Genomic DNA, 17,118 nt, shown 5'->3' with positions numbered 1-17,118 from the left:
AATTATAATCAATGGAATGAACAACGAGAAAGAAGGAACAAATGAAACAAAAAAGAGAGAAAGCAAGTAGTTTGCTTCAATCTGCATTCAGACTCTGTAGTTCTTTCTCTGGATGTGGAGAGCCTTTTCCATCAAGAGTCTTTTGGAGTTGTCTTATAGCCTTGCATTGCTGAGAGGAGCCCAGTCTATCAAAATTAGTGTGTCTGTAATTGTGTAAAAAGTTCTCCTGGTTCTGCTCTCCTCACTCAGTATCAGTTTATATAAGTTTCTCCATGTTATTATAAAGTCCGTCTGCTCCTCATTTCTTATAGCACAGTAGTATTCCATTACATTCATATACCACAACTTGTTTACACATTTCCCAATTGATGGGTATCCCCTTGATTTCCAATTCTTTGTCACCACAAAAAAAGCTGCTATCAATATTTTTGTACATATGGGTCCTTTTCCCACTTTTATGAGATCACAGATTTATGAAAGTAAGTTACTACTGCGTGTTTTCAGGATATGAACCAAGTTTGGCATAAGAGATTAACAGATCTTTTCTTAAATGCTTTCCCTCTTCTACCAAAATACATTTCTAGTAAGTTATAAAGGAATTAACTGAAATTTTAAAGGCCCATATTAATTTGTTTTCCAAATATGGAAGAGGTTTTCATTAATATTTTCATAAAAGCAGACCTAGACAGCATTCAATTTCCAGTAAAAAGCACTGTGGAATATCTTTACACAGCTCAGGAATTGTGATTATAAAAATAATCTCAGTGCGAAGTGCAAAGGCAGTATTGGACATTAGAAAGAGTGCTGGATTTGGAGTCAAAGAATCTAGGTTCAAATCTCATTTACTAACTATATGACTTTGAACAAATAATTTAATCTCTTTGGATCTTGGTTTCCTCATCTATAGAACAAAGGGGTTGGATTTACTGATCTCTGAAGTCCTCTCCACCTCTAAATCTGTGATGCTCAATGCAATGACCAACCACCTTCCAGGGGAGGAATGATGAAGTATGCTACTCATTTCCTGACAGATGATAGACTCAAGATATAGAATGAGATAAGTTTTTGATGATGATTAAGACAGATGACAGAGAGATGATAGACTCAAGATATAGAATGAGATAAGTTTTTGGACATGGCCAGTAAGGATTTTGTTTTCTTTTTTCTTTCTTTTTTCCCCCACTTATGGCTATCATCTCTATACTGATGATTCTCAAATCTATTGATCTGGCCTTAACCTTTCTCGCATATCCAATTGCTTATAAGACATCTCAAACTGGATGTCCTGTAGACATCTTATACTCAACATTACCTGAAATGACTTCATTATCTTTTCCCACAAACCCTCCCTTCTTTCTAACTTCTCTATAATTGTCAAGGGTACCACCATATTCCCAGTCACTCAGGCTCATGATCTAGGTGTAATCCTCAACTCCTCATTCTCTTTCACTCCCTCTATCCAATGTATTCAAGTACTGTCAATTTTACCTTTGTAACATATCTCTTATATGTCCCCTTCTCTCCTGGGACACTGCACCCACCCTGGCACAGGCCACCATCACCTTTTACCAGATGTTAGAGTAGAGAGAATATGAAAGGGCCCAAGATAAAACTTTCAGGAACACCCAAAGTTAGGGGCCTGATATGGTCAACAAATCAGAAAAAGAGACTGAGAAAGAGACGTCAGGTAGAACCAAGAGAGAACCTTGTGACAAAAATTCAGAGATGATTGTATACCCAGGAAAGAGAGGCCAGTAGTAGAAGAATAAAGCCTGAGAAAAGGCTATCAGATGTGGCAATTAAGAGGTCATTGGCAACTTGGGAGAGAGCAGTTTCAGTTGAGTAATGAGAAGGGTTGAGAAGAGAAAGGAAAGGAAATGGAGGTAACAGGCATAAACAGCTTCTCTTGGAAATTTGGATATTAAATATGGGGAATTTTTTTTTCAGGATATCAGTCTTGGATATGTTTGTAGGCAGAAAGGAAGGAGCCAGTAGATGGGGGGGGGGGGGGGGCCTAAAGATAAGAAGGAGAACAATTTATAGGGTACTTTCCTCCAGTGATAAAAAATAAATAGGTTTATCAAACTTAAATCTATGTTTAAGATGTTTAATCTCTTATGTATAATTTCAAGGGTGGAAGAGTGCTTTACAACTGCAGGGATCAAAAAAGGTCTTTGGTAGGGAGGTGGTGCTCAAATTCTATTGTGCAAACACCCATGAAAGATACAAAGAAAGAGGGAAGTAGAGAGAGGAAGTATATGGGGCAGTAAAAGCAAAGGCACTGAAGGAGGATAAAATAAGGTAGCATGTATACAGAAGACAATGAGCCTTCTAGTTTGGACAGAGGACACAGAGGGGAACAGTTTCAGATAAGGCTGAAAAGGTTGTTCAAATTCATTCAAACCCTATCAATATAAATTTAAGGAAATCATCAAGGGAAAAAAAGATCCATCAAGATAGGAGAACCATCTGAGCTTATTTTACCAACGAAATTATTAGCTTAGTCTTATATTCTGTCCCCTTCACATGAATATGTATGTCACTACCAATTCATGGTTTAATCCCATTAAATTAATTCTATGAACATGTTTCACAAACTCTCAATTGGATGCCAATCATATTACAGACAGTCCTGGAAAATTAGATGCCAATCATAACATGATCATCCTTGAAAACTGGAAAGCAATAATTGGCCATCTGTCATCTTTGGATAGATTAATCCTATAGATGATATTCTGGGATAGCTCTTCCAAGTCTGAATCATGATTCTGGCAGTTGCTCATTATTTAATCAAGTAACTGGCTTAAAACTCCAACTAGCATATAACATAGCACAGAAAGTTATGCTGGATACAAGAATAACTTCAACACACATCATGAATAGAGTGACTGCTAATGGTGAACTTAAGCAATTCCTAGCATTTATTTTTGCTACTAATTTTTCCACTGCCCTAGGCAAAGAAACAACAAGTAACAGTTATTGTATGAAGGACTTAAGGAAAAAAAAAGGTGGACAACATGAAAAACCATGGTGGGGCGTCTGTGAAAGGAGTGCCTATGTCAATGAAACAACAAATCAACAAAAGTACCATAGAAAAATTTTTTGAATACACTTCGGATATGATATGCTGATATGCCATTCAAAATCTATCACTAGTTTATTCCCATCTATCTAAAAACTTTCTATAAAATAAACAGTGATAAAAGGTACATTTGATTACAATACATGTAAAATCATATTGCTAGGACTTTTCTATATATCTAGCCCCTTCTTCATCAGTAAGAAATAAATATGTATCCTCTAACAAATACTCACTGTAACATTCAGGATATGGCCACTATGCCACTAATTAAGCTCATATTATCAGATTACTAGCATCTGAGATTAATAAAATATTAAGATGAGATAAATTATTTCAAAACTCAAATTAACGGCTTGCCATTTATTTGTACTTTGTGGCTTGAATATGTTAATACAATACAAATGGACACTGCTTTGTGGAAAATTGCATGTGAGCCCAACTGCTTGCCAATTAAAGGAAGCCTATGCTAAGTCCTTTCTTTTTGGAAAGAACCCATTTGGAAAAATGAACAATTATTCCCTAGTTTAGCTTTGTAAATGCTCATTTTTGTATATTAGGTTGTTGCCCCCAAAGTCTTATGCTAATACCACACCAAGGCATGGAGATGAACTGGGCTCCTAAAATATGTACAGGAGAAATACAGCCTCTGACAGGTTTTACCACAATGGAAAAGCTTCAATTATAGTCCCAGCAACAGATGTTGTCTGTATACCTCCAGGAATCAACAAAAGTAAGACTCCAGTAGCCTGGATATTAGGTGATGAATTCTCTACTAACAGCAACCCATGAAATAAATAACAATACAAATGGATCTGTAGTCCTGGATGGCCTCCTTCTGCTTTTGTTTCTGAAGTGATAGTGAGAAGGGGAGAAGAGGATGCTAAGAACCACAGGGCTTTTTTTTATCATCTACAAATATTAATTTAACTATTAGTATTCTGTGTGATCCTTATTTAATGACCAATAATTTAGTTTATTATTAAAGGAGGTAAATCAAGCAAAAGTGACATTCTCACCATAAATGAAACCATAAGGAATTGCAGCTAAATCAAAGTATGGTACCTAGGTTCTCCTTGAAGGAATAAATGAAGAACTGACAGGTTTTAATCCCTTCCCCTACCCTCCACAATTTAAACTTCTTGAGCAAAGGAACTTTTCATTTTTCTTAGCATTTCCAGCATCTAGTATAATAGTGTACAGTATAGATAACAAATACTTAAATGTTTGTTGAATTTAATTTGTGGACCTCTGTGCCATAAAGTAACAAGAAATATCATTTCATGGCACAATCAGTGATCTTGCCTTTGTATGCTCATGAACAGCTCATGCAAAAATTTCATGAGGTTTATGTAGTAAGTAGCAACATCTATTGCTGAGAAATTCTATAAAGAATACAAGATTCTCTAAATCAGATCAACATAAACATGTATGTTTATTTAACACGCATTTAACACCTAGTTTACAAACCTGGGAAACTGGAAGAATAGTAGTATCTTTGATAGAAATAGAAGTTTAGAAGATATGAGATTTTGAAAAAAAAGGATAACTTCCATTTGGGACATACTGATATGTTTATATTTATATATGTTTGTGACAAAGCACATGTATCATGAATTCTTTCTTCCAAAAGAATGGGAAAGTCCTGGGTATGGTAAATACTATTACAAAAAATGAAAGTAATTATATCTTAACATATAGGAAATAACTATTTGCTGATTGGAAGCCATTTTTGAAGCAACTGTCTGTATGCAAACTATCCATTTGCTAGAGAAAATGACAAAATTGACACCTAACTAGAAGAATAAGGATTAAAAGATAGCTAAAAGGGGCCAATCTGACCTATTAAAACAAGCTACTGGAAAATGGATAAAGGAAAAGATATTGATATGAGCTATCATCATTTTTATAGAAGTTTAAATGATGTAAAGCAACTGCCCAAATAAGTAGCCTTGGTCAGCAAGCATTTGCCAAGTAGAAAGACATGGAAACCAAAGGCAACACAGACAGGGTGCTTGGGCTCCAGACCTAAGATCATGTCTCTGGAAGCCTCCCAATTTCTCAGTAGGCCCCTGCCCTGTGACAAAATTTTCTCTTGTTGCAGAACACATTCTCTTATCAAAACAGATGGAGGGGTGCCTGGCCCAAGGATTTTTTTCCCTTGTTGGCCCAAAGAATTCCTCACACCAGATCCCTAAGGTCCACGCCTTTGACAACTCCCTCAATGTCTGGTATCAACAAAGTTACCTCTGCAGACTTCCTGTATTTTCCCATCTATAGCTCCCCAAAACAACCAGACCCCTAGATTACCTAATCAGAATCCTTGGCATCCTTTTCCTTTGTCTTTTTTCCATATATGCCCCAGCACCATCCTCACTAGTTTGAAGGTTACCTAAGAACTCTTGTCCACTTCTATTGGCATCACAATAAACATTTTGCCACTTGACTAAGAGAAAGCTTGAATGTATGAATTTGTTCCAGGCAATGCTACCTTGGCATTCTTGGGGTCCCAGCACCCCTTTAGAATATAAACTCATTTTCGAAATGTTACAGCAGGAGATGATGGAACACTTGTACTTTATAAGACAGCAAAGATCAATGGAAGAGAAAATGAATCTGAAGAAAGTTTGTCCTGATACTCAACTATGCCAGATCATCAATTAATCAATCAACATGCATGTATCAATTGCCTGCTATGTGCCAGGCACTGTGTTAGGTCCAAGGAATAAAAATACAATAAATGAATCAATCCTTACTTGCAAGTTTATATTCTAACTGGGAGAGAAAAAAAAAGAATATATAGGAAAAATGGAAAGAGAATAAATAAAAATAAAAAACTTCTATTTAAATAAAATACAAGCTAGTTTGAGAGGGAGGGCAATACAATTGAGGGGATCAGGAAAAATTTCATGTAGAAGGTGGTACTTGAGCTGCATCTTGAAGAAAGGGATTTAAGGAGACAGAGGTAAGGAGGAAATACATTCTAGGCACTGGCAACACTCAGTGCAATGGCATACATACAGGAAGTAGAATTTCTTACAAATAAACAGAGAGAAAAAAAGCAGATGTGTCTAGGTCACAGAATGAGAGAAGGAGAGAAATGTCCATTAAGGATAGAAAGGCAGTTTAGGGTCAGGTCATACATGGCTTTAAAAGCTAAAAAGAGGAGTTTACATTTTATCTTAAAGGCAATAGTAAACCACTGGAATTGACTGTGTAGGTAAGTGATGTGGTCAGATCTATGCTTAAGGAAAATCCCTCTACAGCAGTGCAGAGGAAGAAGACAGAAAAGAGAGAAGTAGGGAGAGACTTAAGGCAAAGAGAATAATTAGGAAATTGTTACAATAATCTAGGTGAGAGGTGATGAAAGCCTGAACTAAGGTTTTAGCTGTATGTATAAAGAGAAGGGGTTAGGTGCAAGAAATGTTGTTGAGGGAGAAAAGAAAATACTGGAAACTGATCAGATATATGGGGAGAGGAGCTGAGGATAACACCTAGTTTACAAACCTGGGAAACTGGAAGAACAGTATTATCTTAGATAGAAATATAAGTTTAGAAGATATGTGATTTTGAAAAAAAGGATAACTTCCATTTGGGACATACTGAGTTTGAGATGTCTCAGCAACATTCAGTTTGAAATGTCCAATTAGGCAAATGGTGATGCAGAACTGAAGGTCAGAGGAAAAACTGGAGCTGGATTTCTAGACCTATGAGTCAGCTGAGTAGTGATGACAATTAAACCCAAGGGATGATGAGGTCATGGAGGGAGAGTATATAGAAAGTAGAGCAGAGGGCCTAAGATGGCGTATTTATAGGTGAAACTGGGAAAAAAGCAAATAGATGAAAAATGAGACAAATCTGCCTATATTTTCTATAATGACTAATTTTCATCAACTTAGGACATCTGTATGTACTCTTGATAACTTAGTACCTAATGTGCATTTGGAGAAGTGAAAATGATACATAAGAAAATGAAGAAGGCATTGTACACTGTATTGTATGATGGTCAACTATGATTGTTTTAGTTCTTCTCATCAATAATACAATGATTCAAAACAATTCCAAAACACTCATGATGAAAAATGGTATCCATGTCCAGAGAAAGAACTGATGCATATTATATTTCACTTTATATTTTTCATAGGTTTTTTCTTTTACAAACTGTAATTTTTTTTTGTAAACTGTTTCTTCTTTTACAACATGACTAATATGGAAATATATTTTACACGATTGCACATATGTGACCTATATCAAACTGCTTACTATCTTAAGGAAGGATAAAAAAAGAGAGGGAGAGAAAAAATTTGGAACTCAAAATTTTATAAAAAAGGAATGTTAAAGATTATATTTATATTGGAAAAAATATAGTACTATTAAATTTCTGTTTTGGAAAAAAAAAAGAAAATGAGAAGGGAAGAGTTGCTGGATTATACCAAAAACATACACACATACACTCATATACACAAAGATATTCACGCTAGAGATGGCTAGGTGGTGCAGTGAATAGAGCACCAGCCCTGGAGTCAGCAGGACCTGAGTTCAAATCCGGCCGCAGACACTTAACACTTACTAGTTGTGTGACCTTGAGCAAGTCACTTAACCCCAATTGCCCTGCCCTCCCCACTCCGAAAAGCAAAAAAAAAGATATTCATGCTTGAGGGAGCAATGTTGAAAGCTCCAAGGGATCAATTTTCAATATATTTTAAAAAGGAAAAGATAGCAAAATAAGAGGAAAAATTATACATTGTTGGGACCTCTTTGATTAAATTTCTAATTATTCGAAAGAATAAATACAAGAAAACTGAAGAAATGAAGAATGCCTCTTGTCCAGACTACAACTGGGTAGAACCCAGGCTGAGTTAGTCCATTAGTATGTTAATCTTGGACAGGAACTACAGATGAAGTAGATGAACTATGAGCAGGACCCAGAATTAAAGAGAAGGAAGAGAGAAGCCACGCAGAGCATAAATTCCTTAACTGCAAGACCTATTTGTCTTTTTATCCCAAGAACTGTGCACATAGTAGGTACTTAATAAACGTTTATTGAACTGAATTGACTTGCATTTGGGAAAGTATTTTCAACAATCCCATAGAAAAATCTGACACAAAACCTCATCTTTTTAACAGCAATAATCTGATAACCATGTGGCTATGTATATGAATTACCAAATACCCAAATCTCCAAAGAATAAAAATTATAGGTAACCCACAGTTCAATGGAAACGTGCAGGGTGGGTATAAATGGCTACAGTCAATGACGAACGATGATTTGTACATAGTAAACAGCATAAAAGACAGGTTCATCCAAGGAATACAGGATGGGAAAAGAAAAGTGGGCCCATCAAGGAAGTGAGAGTAAAAAGGTGGAAAGCCTAAGTGATGCATTCACTGTCTGTTTCTCAGACAGTGCTTAAGAGGCCTAAAGAGGAGACTTTAGAACACAAAGTAGATCCTTTTGGAGAAGAAAGGAAGGTATCTGAAAAGTATGGATGAGTTATTACCTTTAATATTGGAAGGAATACACATCAATGAAATGATAGATCTGTTGAGGAATTCAAGGTTTGTTTAAAGTGAGATAGATATGAAACTAGAGTTGGATTCACAAAACTAAAACTACTACAGTTTAAAATACTATGAAATTATGAAGCAAATGAATAAGCAGGTTATTCAAAACAGATTAATGTAACTAAAACATAAACAAGCTTACTTCCTTTTTCTTTCTTTCTTCTTCCTTTCTCTTCTTCTCCTCTCTGATTTGAGCTAACCGCTGCTTCTTTCGCTCCAATTCTGCCTTCAATTCACTTTTGTCTGACATGGTTGTGACCTTAATGAAAATACAATTATTTAAAATAATCAGAATGCTGGCAAGAAGTTAATTTTGCTAAAGTTAGATTTAGAAAAGAAACACACTTTAAACAAATGCCATTGGTAAAGCAAAAGGTCTCATAGTATCTTAAGAGTTGGCAGTTGGAAAGATTACAAACAGGAAACAAAATTATTTCTATTTGAACAATAGTCTATTTTATGTTTTTTAAAACCAGAAAATCCTCAACTCTTTAGCTCTCCACAATATGACTTCCAGCTACATTTTTTTACTTATTTCATATTATCTACCCGTGGGTAGAAAGGCAGGATGGCGTAATAGATAGGTTCAAAGTCAGGAAGACCTGGATTCAAGTACTATTCCTAACACACACTGGCTATGTGAATTTGGTCATGTCATTTACACTATTAGTTCTCTAGGCAGGTTTCTTATGAATGTAAACTACTAAGCAGACGTGGAACTGTGTTGATAAGAGGGTTTCTTTGAGATGGGGGCAAAGTGGGGCGGGGGGATAGGTGTGAGATAGAGAGGAGGTAGATCTCTACACCACTGAAATCACAGGTCTAAGGGGCGGCCAGGTGGCGCAGTGAGTTAAGAGCACCGGCCTCAGAGTTGGGAGACCCATGATCGGTTCCGGCCTCAGATACTTGGCACCCACACAAAATAACTGGCTGTGTAACCTTGAGCAAGTTACTTAACCCCAATTGCTTAAAAAAAAAAAATCACAGGTCTAGTCCCCAGGATATCCCCTTTAGGCATGTTCCAGCCAAAGTGACCTAAAGATACTTCCCTTCTAACTCAGTATTTCATCTTCTATCTCCATGCTTTTAAAAAAAGTTAAATTTTTACAAGTGTTTATTATCTCTCTCATACTGCCTACCCCATTACAATTCAAATCTGAAACATATATCTTCACAATAACTATGTACAGTCTAACAAAATAAACTCTCACTTTGGCCATGTCTAAATATATTTCTTCCTTTCTTCCTTTTTCTTTTTCTTTTTGGAGGGGGGAAGGCAGGGCAATTGGGGTTAAGTGACTTGCCCAACCAAGGTCATACTGCTAGTACATATCTGAGGCCAAATTTGAACTCAGGTCCTCCTGACTGCAGGGCTGGTACTCTATTCACTGCGCCACCTAGCCACCCCATTTTTCTTAAACCCAGATCACTATGAAGCTCATAGACTAGACCACAACAGTTCCCTGCCCAAGCTCTACTTACTGGTTGTATTTTGGGTACTTCTGGCTTAGAGTGAATGTCAATGGTAACTGTTTCTCTTTGGAACAGCAACCCTGTGGGTCTTCCCCTTTCAGCTTGATTTTTTTTTTCTAATTAAAGATGCCATCCCTTGACACTTTCCATTTATTTATTTATTTATTTAATTATTTATTTATTCATTCATTCATTCATTCATTCATCCATCCATCCATCCATCCATCTATCTATTTATTTATTTGCTTTTAGTTTATAACATTCTGTTCCACAATCCCTTGAGTTTCAAATTTTCTCCCCCTTCTCCTCCTCAGCCCTCCCCCCCATGACAGCAGGCAATCAAATATAGGTTCTACAAATACCTTCACATTAAACATTAGTCAAGTTGTAAAGAAGGGTTATAACCAATGAAGTGAACAATGAGAAAGAAGGGACAAAACAAAACACAAAAGAGAAAGAGCAAGCAATTTGCTTCAATATGCATTCAGACTGTAGTTCTTTCTCTGGATGTGGATATGCCTTTCCATCATGAGTCTTTTGAAGTTGTCTTATAACCTTGTATTGCTGAGAAAAAGCCCAGTCTATCAGTTAGTTGCCTTGACTCACTTTTTTTTTTCCTTTTGGAGGGCAATTGGGGTTAAGTAACTTGCCCAAGGTTACATTGCTAGTTTTTTTGTGTGTGTGGGTGGGTGTTAAGTATCTGAGGCCAGAACCAAACTCAAGTCCTCCTGACTCCGTGTCAGTGCTTTACTCACTGCCACCTAGCTGCCCCTGACTCACTTCTTAAAGAGGCCTATTCACTGAATAGGAGTTACCTCACTCTAAGCGAGTTCATGAAAAGGCCTTAGCCTAAAAGGGCCAGGGTCTCCCATTGCATCCTGGGTCATCTCCAGTCATCCTGATGAATTTTGGTCACTGGATCCAGATGGCTCTGAAGGAGAAAGTGAGGCTGGTGATCTTGTACAACCCTCAATCACTCAAATAAAAGTCAACTGCCAGTCATGTCATCATTTCTCTGATGCCGTGGTCTTCTTCGAAAATGAAGGACAAACACAACAACGACAAAAATATGTGTCTCACTTCTCTGGCAGGAGTGAATGGTATAATCCATTTTTAGTCCTCTAGATTCATGGTTTTATCATTTGCATTAATCAGATTTCTAAAATCTTTCAAAGTTGTTTTTTATAACTTTGTCATTGTATAAATTGCTCCTAGTTCTGCTCACTTCATTGTGCATCTGATCACAGGTCTTTCCCCGTTTCTATCATTTTTTATAGCATAATCATATTCCATTGTATTTATACACCACAATTTATTTAGCCCTTCCCCCATAAAAGGGCACTTCCTTAGTTTCCAACAAAAAGAGCTGCTATAAATGTTTGTGTGCATATGGGCTCTTGTCCTCTTTCTTTTATCTTTTTTTGGGCATAGTCCTAGTCACAGTGTGTAGTTTAACAACTTTTATTAAATAAAGTTTAATAACTTTTCGGACATGATTCCAAATGTCTAGACCAAAGCAAAAGTCCGTCAACAAAGCATTAGTGTGTCAGTTTTCCTGAATTTCTCTAACATTTCTATTTTCCTTTTACTAATCTAATGAGTGTAAAGTGGAACCTTGGAGTTGTTTTAATTTGCATTTTCCTAATTATCAGTGATTTTGCAGTAAAAAACGGCAATATATTTTTTACCAATTATTTGTTTCCCTATAAATTTTAACTGCATTAGATCTGTTTGTTTGTGCAAAACTGTCATAATCAAAATGACTTTGCACTAATCATCACCCATTCCTGGAATGTACACCTTCTTCATTACTGCCTCTTGGAATTCCTAACTTCTTTCAAAGCTTGAGTACCACGTCCCGGCAAAATTCCTTCCTCCACAACCTTAGTTGGTAGTTCTCTCTTCCTCCTAAAATTTCTGTCTACCTACTTATCTGTGTATATTTTCCCCTCTCATTTTCCATCTTCCATACCTCAAAAGCTCTCTATGGTTTCACCTGACCTTTCCGCCTTCATGCCAGTCTCAGAAGGCAAGGTGAATCTCTTTATCAATACCAATCATTTTACTTCTGACTTTGATCTTATTGTCTCTTTTCTCTTTGGAGAGTTTGGGTCCATAGATCTCTCCTTCAATGCTGCCAATTCTTCATGTTATAGTCCTATAGACATTCTTACCCATAAAAATAAACTTCTGAAAAAGAGCAATGTATATTTGCTCCCTCCACTGATTCACTATACTTTTACTCCTAACTCTCCAAGGTCAATTACCTCCTAGTTATCATAAATAACAGCTATTTCTTAAGTCTTCATCTTTCTTGGTCTTTCTGTAGCAAATGACACAGCTGACAGCATCAAATGATAACTCCTGGATACTCTCTCCTCTCTTGGCTTCTCTGACTCTTTTCTGGTTTACCTTTGCTGGCTCATGATCTTCCCACCCCCTAAGAATGTGTGTGCTCTACTACTCTGTCTTTGGTCTTCTTTTCACTTTGAGTGATTGTATCTATTCCCAAGGCTTCAATTATATGCTTAAAGCAGATAATTATATCTAGGCCCAAGATCTTTCCATGCTCTTCAGTTTCAGTTTAACTATCTGTTCAGCATCTTTGGGTGGACACTGAACATGACAAAAACAGAACTAATCATTTTAGGCTTTGTGCTCTACCTCACAGATGACATTCTACTGCCCTTTCCTCACTTCCATCTCATAGAACTCCAAGCTTCCTTCAAAACTCAACACATGTACCAGCTCTTCTATGAAGACTATCCTGACCCTGCCACTTGCTAGTAATTTGTAAATTACTTTGTACTTTAAGTTTTGCTTTGACAAATATAAAATGTGTTTGTTCATACTGTTGCCCCTGATAGAATGGGAAGATCCTTGAGGACATGGACAGTTTAATTTTTTATCTCCCCAGCATCTAGCACAGTACCTACCATTTTTAGGCACTTAATAAATACTTCCTGAACTGAACTGGTACCCTACCCTCTAATATAGCTTTCGTACAGTTTTGAAAGAAACCTTCCTAATACACTGGTCTGCCCAAGTCATTTTTGTGCCTCCAATTGTGTAGAAAGAGTAAGATATAAGTAGCAATTAAGTCATTTCCCAATCTGACTCCTTTGTAGCTTTATTTCACTCTGCTACTTTTCTTTATGTACCCTATGTTCCAACCAAACTAGACAGTTAGCTTTCTCTTAATTCCTTCTTCCCATTTCCATCTCAATGCATTTGTGCAGACTGACCCCTTTTTCCTTCTTTTGTATTTCACAATGCCTAGGAAATACTGTCTTCATTTCCACAGCTCAGGTGGTACCTTCTCCATGAATCCTTGATTATAGAATTCTAGATTTAGAACTTGAAGGGACTCCTCACTGTAGGTATTCCCCAAGGTTCCGTCCTAGATCCTTTTCTCCTCTACAATCTCTTGATACCTCATCAGCTCCCATGCCCATACAAATAACTCAGACCTATATATCAAGCTTCAGCCTCTCAATTCCATATTACCAACTGACTATTAGATATTTCACACTGGATGTCCTAGAAACATATGAAATTCAATACATTAAAAAGTGAACTCAGGGTGGCTAGGTGGCACAGTGAATAGAGCACTGGCCCTGTGGTCAGGAGGACCTGAGTTCAAATCTGGCTTCAGACACTTAACACAAAAACTAGCCGTGTGACGTTGGGCAAGTCACTTAACTCCAACTGCCCTCCCAAAAAAAACAACAAAAAGTGAACTCATCCTTCCAAATCATCCCCTCTTTCCAAACTTCACTGTTTTTGTGCAAACTACCACCACCTTTCCAGTCTCTCATGTTTATAATCTTAGCCTATCCTCAACTCATCATTTTCTCTCATCCTACTTATTCAATGAGTTGTCAGATCTTACCCTTTCTATCTGCAACACGTTTCATTGGACCTCTTCTATTTACTCACCCTAGAGTTACTTCAGGTCCTAATTACTTGCCTAGATTGTTGTAATAACCTCTTGACTAGTCTCTAGTCTCTAGGTCTTCCAACTTTTACTACTGTTCTTCCTTCTAAACACTGCTATCAGTGCTCCTCCTTAAGCACAGATGTAATCATGGTCCTTCCCTATTAAGCAACAATGGTTCTCTATTGCCTCTAAGATAAAATGTAACCTAGTTTGGCTTCTTTTTTTTAAGCTTTTAAAGGCCTATCATGACCCTACGCTACCCTTCTGTCCTCAACGAATGTCATTCCTTTTCCTTCACTCTGTGATCCAGTCAAACTGACTTCTGTTTCTCACTAATAACACCCCTCCCCCCCCATCCATACATGTACGATGGTTATCCCCAATGCCTCCTAGAATCCTTTTTTTCTTTCAAAATATAACTCAAGTACTACATTTTACAGTGAAGCTTTTCCTGAACTCTTCAATTACCATTCCTTTTCCTCCCAAATTATCTTGTATTGAAAAGTAGTAGAGAACATAAGATTCTGCTGTGTTTACTGTTTGCTGAACAGGAAGAAAAAAAGAGATTGCATAGTAAGAGTCCTAAAGGTTCATTTTAACAGGGTATTTCCCACATATATGTTAAGATCATACAAAATTCTTTGATAGATGCCAATCACAGGGATCATTTTATTTAATCACCTTCTGATTATCAATATCAAGTGAAGCATGAACAGCCTGTGGATAATATCATATGCAAGGTCCAAAAAGAAGAGGGATTCTCTATAGATGGCAAAGCCCTTTATTTCTGAAAAAAAAATTTTGTTATTTTATTTTTTTGTTAATACTTACATTTTTTTTGTCATTACTATGAGTGATAGTTCTTTTTTTATTAGTATATTCTTGGTTTCTGTTGCTAGTATCTAAGAATGAGGATGATTTGAGGACTCGTTATCTTATATTTTGCTATCCTGTAGAAATAATTTATTTTTTGTCAAGTTCCTTGGATTTCCCAGGCATATATGGGTTATCATGCTAGGTTTTTTTTTGTTTGTTTGATTGTTTTTGCTCTTTGGAGGGGGGAAGGCAGGGCAATTGGGGTTAAGCAACTTGCCCAAGGTCACAGGGCTAGTAAATGTTAGGTGCCTGAGGCCGAATTTGAACTCAGATCCTTCTGATTCCAGGGCTGGTGTTCTTTTCACTGAGCCACCTTGCGGCCCCAATCATGCTGGTTTTTTCATGTCTTATTAACATGGAGCATTTCTAAAACTATTTTACAGAGTAATAAAATTGGATAACCTTGTTTTGTACCTATTTACAGTGAGAATTCTTCTACCATTTACCATTGTATATGCAGTCAGCTCAGTAGATTGTTTCTGTAATGCTAAGATGTGCAACAATACTGTCACTAGGGATTCAGCATTTAAGTTGACCTGAACAACTGACATTCAGTCTATGGGGGGAAGAAAGATAATAAACATTATATATATATACACACATATATATATATATAGTACCCCAGTGATTTACACAACTCTTCATTGTGTCTATTCTGTAGGATGTTGAATAATTAAGGGGGGGGGGTGGGGGCGATAGGGAGAGAAGGTAGACCAGTGAGAGGTAGTTGGTCGGAGAAAAAAACCAAAAAGGGGGAAGAGTCCTAGGAAACATAATATTACTCACTTTAACTCAAAGAGGAATATATTGAAACTGTAGCAGGTGAGGTGAGCTCCCAGGATGGAATAAAATAGGTGGAAAAGAAAGGAGGAGCATATTCTGTGTAGAATGGCAAAACCCCTGCTTTGGAGTGGTTTGGGAGACACCCAGAGACTGTGGGGAAGCAAAATATATAAAAAGGAATCGTTGGTCTGGTAATCAGTTTTAAATTCTGACACTAACCAGATCACTCTATGTAAGTGCCCTTTATCTGTACTTTCAGATGAGGTGAACTACAATATTAGAGACTGAGGCAACAGCAGGAGAAACCTGAGCCAGAAAAATATTGCTTGTGTTGCCTTAATCCAGGGATGGGGAACCTTTGCCCTCAAAGCCCATGTGGCCCTCTAGGTCCTCAAGTACAGCCCTTTGATTGAATCCAAACTTCACAGAACAAATCCTCTTAATAAAAGCATTTGTTGGGTAAAATTAGACTCAGTCAAAAGGCCGCACCCAAAGACCTAGAAGGTGGCAGGTTCCCCACCCCTGAGACTTAGTGCATTAGACTGTGAGCTTTTTAAGAGCAGAACTCCATTCATTCATTTGTTTTTTTTTTTTTTACTATCCCTAGCTCTTAGCACAGTTCGTAGAAGACATTAGAGATTCACTAAATTCTTACTGACTGGGAAGGGGGGAGGGAGGGGGAAGATCATCTAATCTAGATGTCATTTTATTGATGAGGTAACCGGCACAGAAAGGCAAAGCAACTTTCTTGTTACTATTTCAAAGTAACATGTTAAGTTACACAGTTCTCATTTAAACTGAGGTCTCTCAACTCCAGTTCCACCATTTTTCTACTACACCATGACCCCATTTTAAAATGGTCTATTTCTCCATAAACTTTTTGCCACACCACATTCAACCCTTCATCATACCTTCCCCATTAAAGAGTAAGTTTCTTGGGAATAGGAACTGTGTAATTTTTCCTGTCTCTTCTACTTTTCCCCCTCCTCACCCAATAACTGAAACGGGACCTTACACACAGAAGGTGCTTCATAAATATTTGTTCAAATTAACTGACACTCCATTCAGGAGAGCAATTTGGAACTATGCCCAAAGGTCTATAAAACTGTGCATACCCTTTTACCCAGCAATACTACTTCAAGGTCTATATCCCAAAGAGACAAAAAATGAGAAAAGGACCCTCATGTACAAAAATTTTTATAGCAGCTCTTTTTGTGGTGGCCAAGAACTGGAAATTGAGGGGATGCCCATCAATTGGGGAATGGCTAAACAGGTTGTGGTATATGAATGTAATGGAATACTACTGTGCTATAAGAAATGATGAGCAGGTGGACTTCAGAAAAACCTGGAAAGACTTATATGAACTGATGCTGAGTGAAGTGAGCAGAACTAGAAGAACATT

General features: G+C 37.1%; 1 protein-coding gene across 3 annotated transcripts in view; it reads right to left on the bottom strand.

Annotated features, from left to right (window-relative positions):
- The window catches only part of DYNC1I2 (dynein cytoplasmic 1 intermediate chain 2), a 68,779-nt gene that overhangs the window by 47,173 nt on the left and 4,488 nt on the right, over positions 1-17,118 (bottom strand). Inside the window, exons 2-3 of one of the 3 annotated variants that reach the window (XM_069080079.1) lie at positions 10,933-11,048; positions 8,787-8,903 (exon numbers count right to left, since the gene is read on the bottom strand). The exons of 1 other annotated variant lie outside the window; for it this stretch is intronic. In XM_069080079.1, coding sequence (XP_068936180.1) covers positions 8,787-8,894 — 108 coding nt within the window. In that variant the 5' untranslated portion in view covers positions 8,895-8,903; positions 10,933-11,048. The remainder of the gene's footprint in view (positions 1-8,786; positions 8,904-10,932; positions 11,049-17,118) is intronic. One more of the 3 variants, XM_069080078.1, reaches the window with a different exon arrangement.

This window comes from Petaurus breviceps, unplaced genomic scaffold (genome assembly GCF_028583685.1).
Source record: "Petaurus breviceps papuanus isolate PSGF00001 unplaced genomic scaffold, PetGlider_PUasm1.0 91133, whole genome shotgun sequence".
Classification (NCBI taxonomy): Eukaryota; Metazoa; Chordata; class Mammalia; order Diprotodontia; family Petauridae; genus Petaurus; species Petaurus breviceps.
Note: the sequence above shows the minus strand (reverse complement) of the source record. Positions and strands in the feature narration are given on the sequence as shown.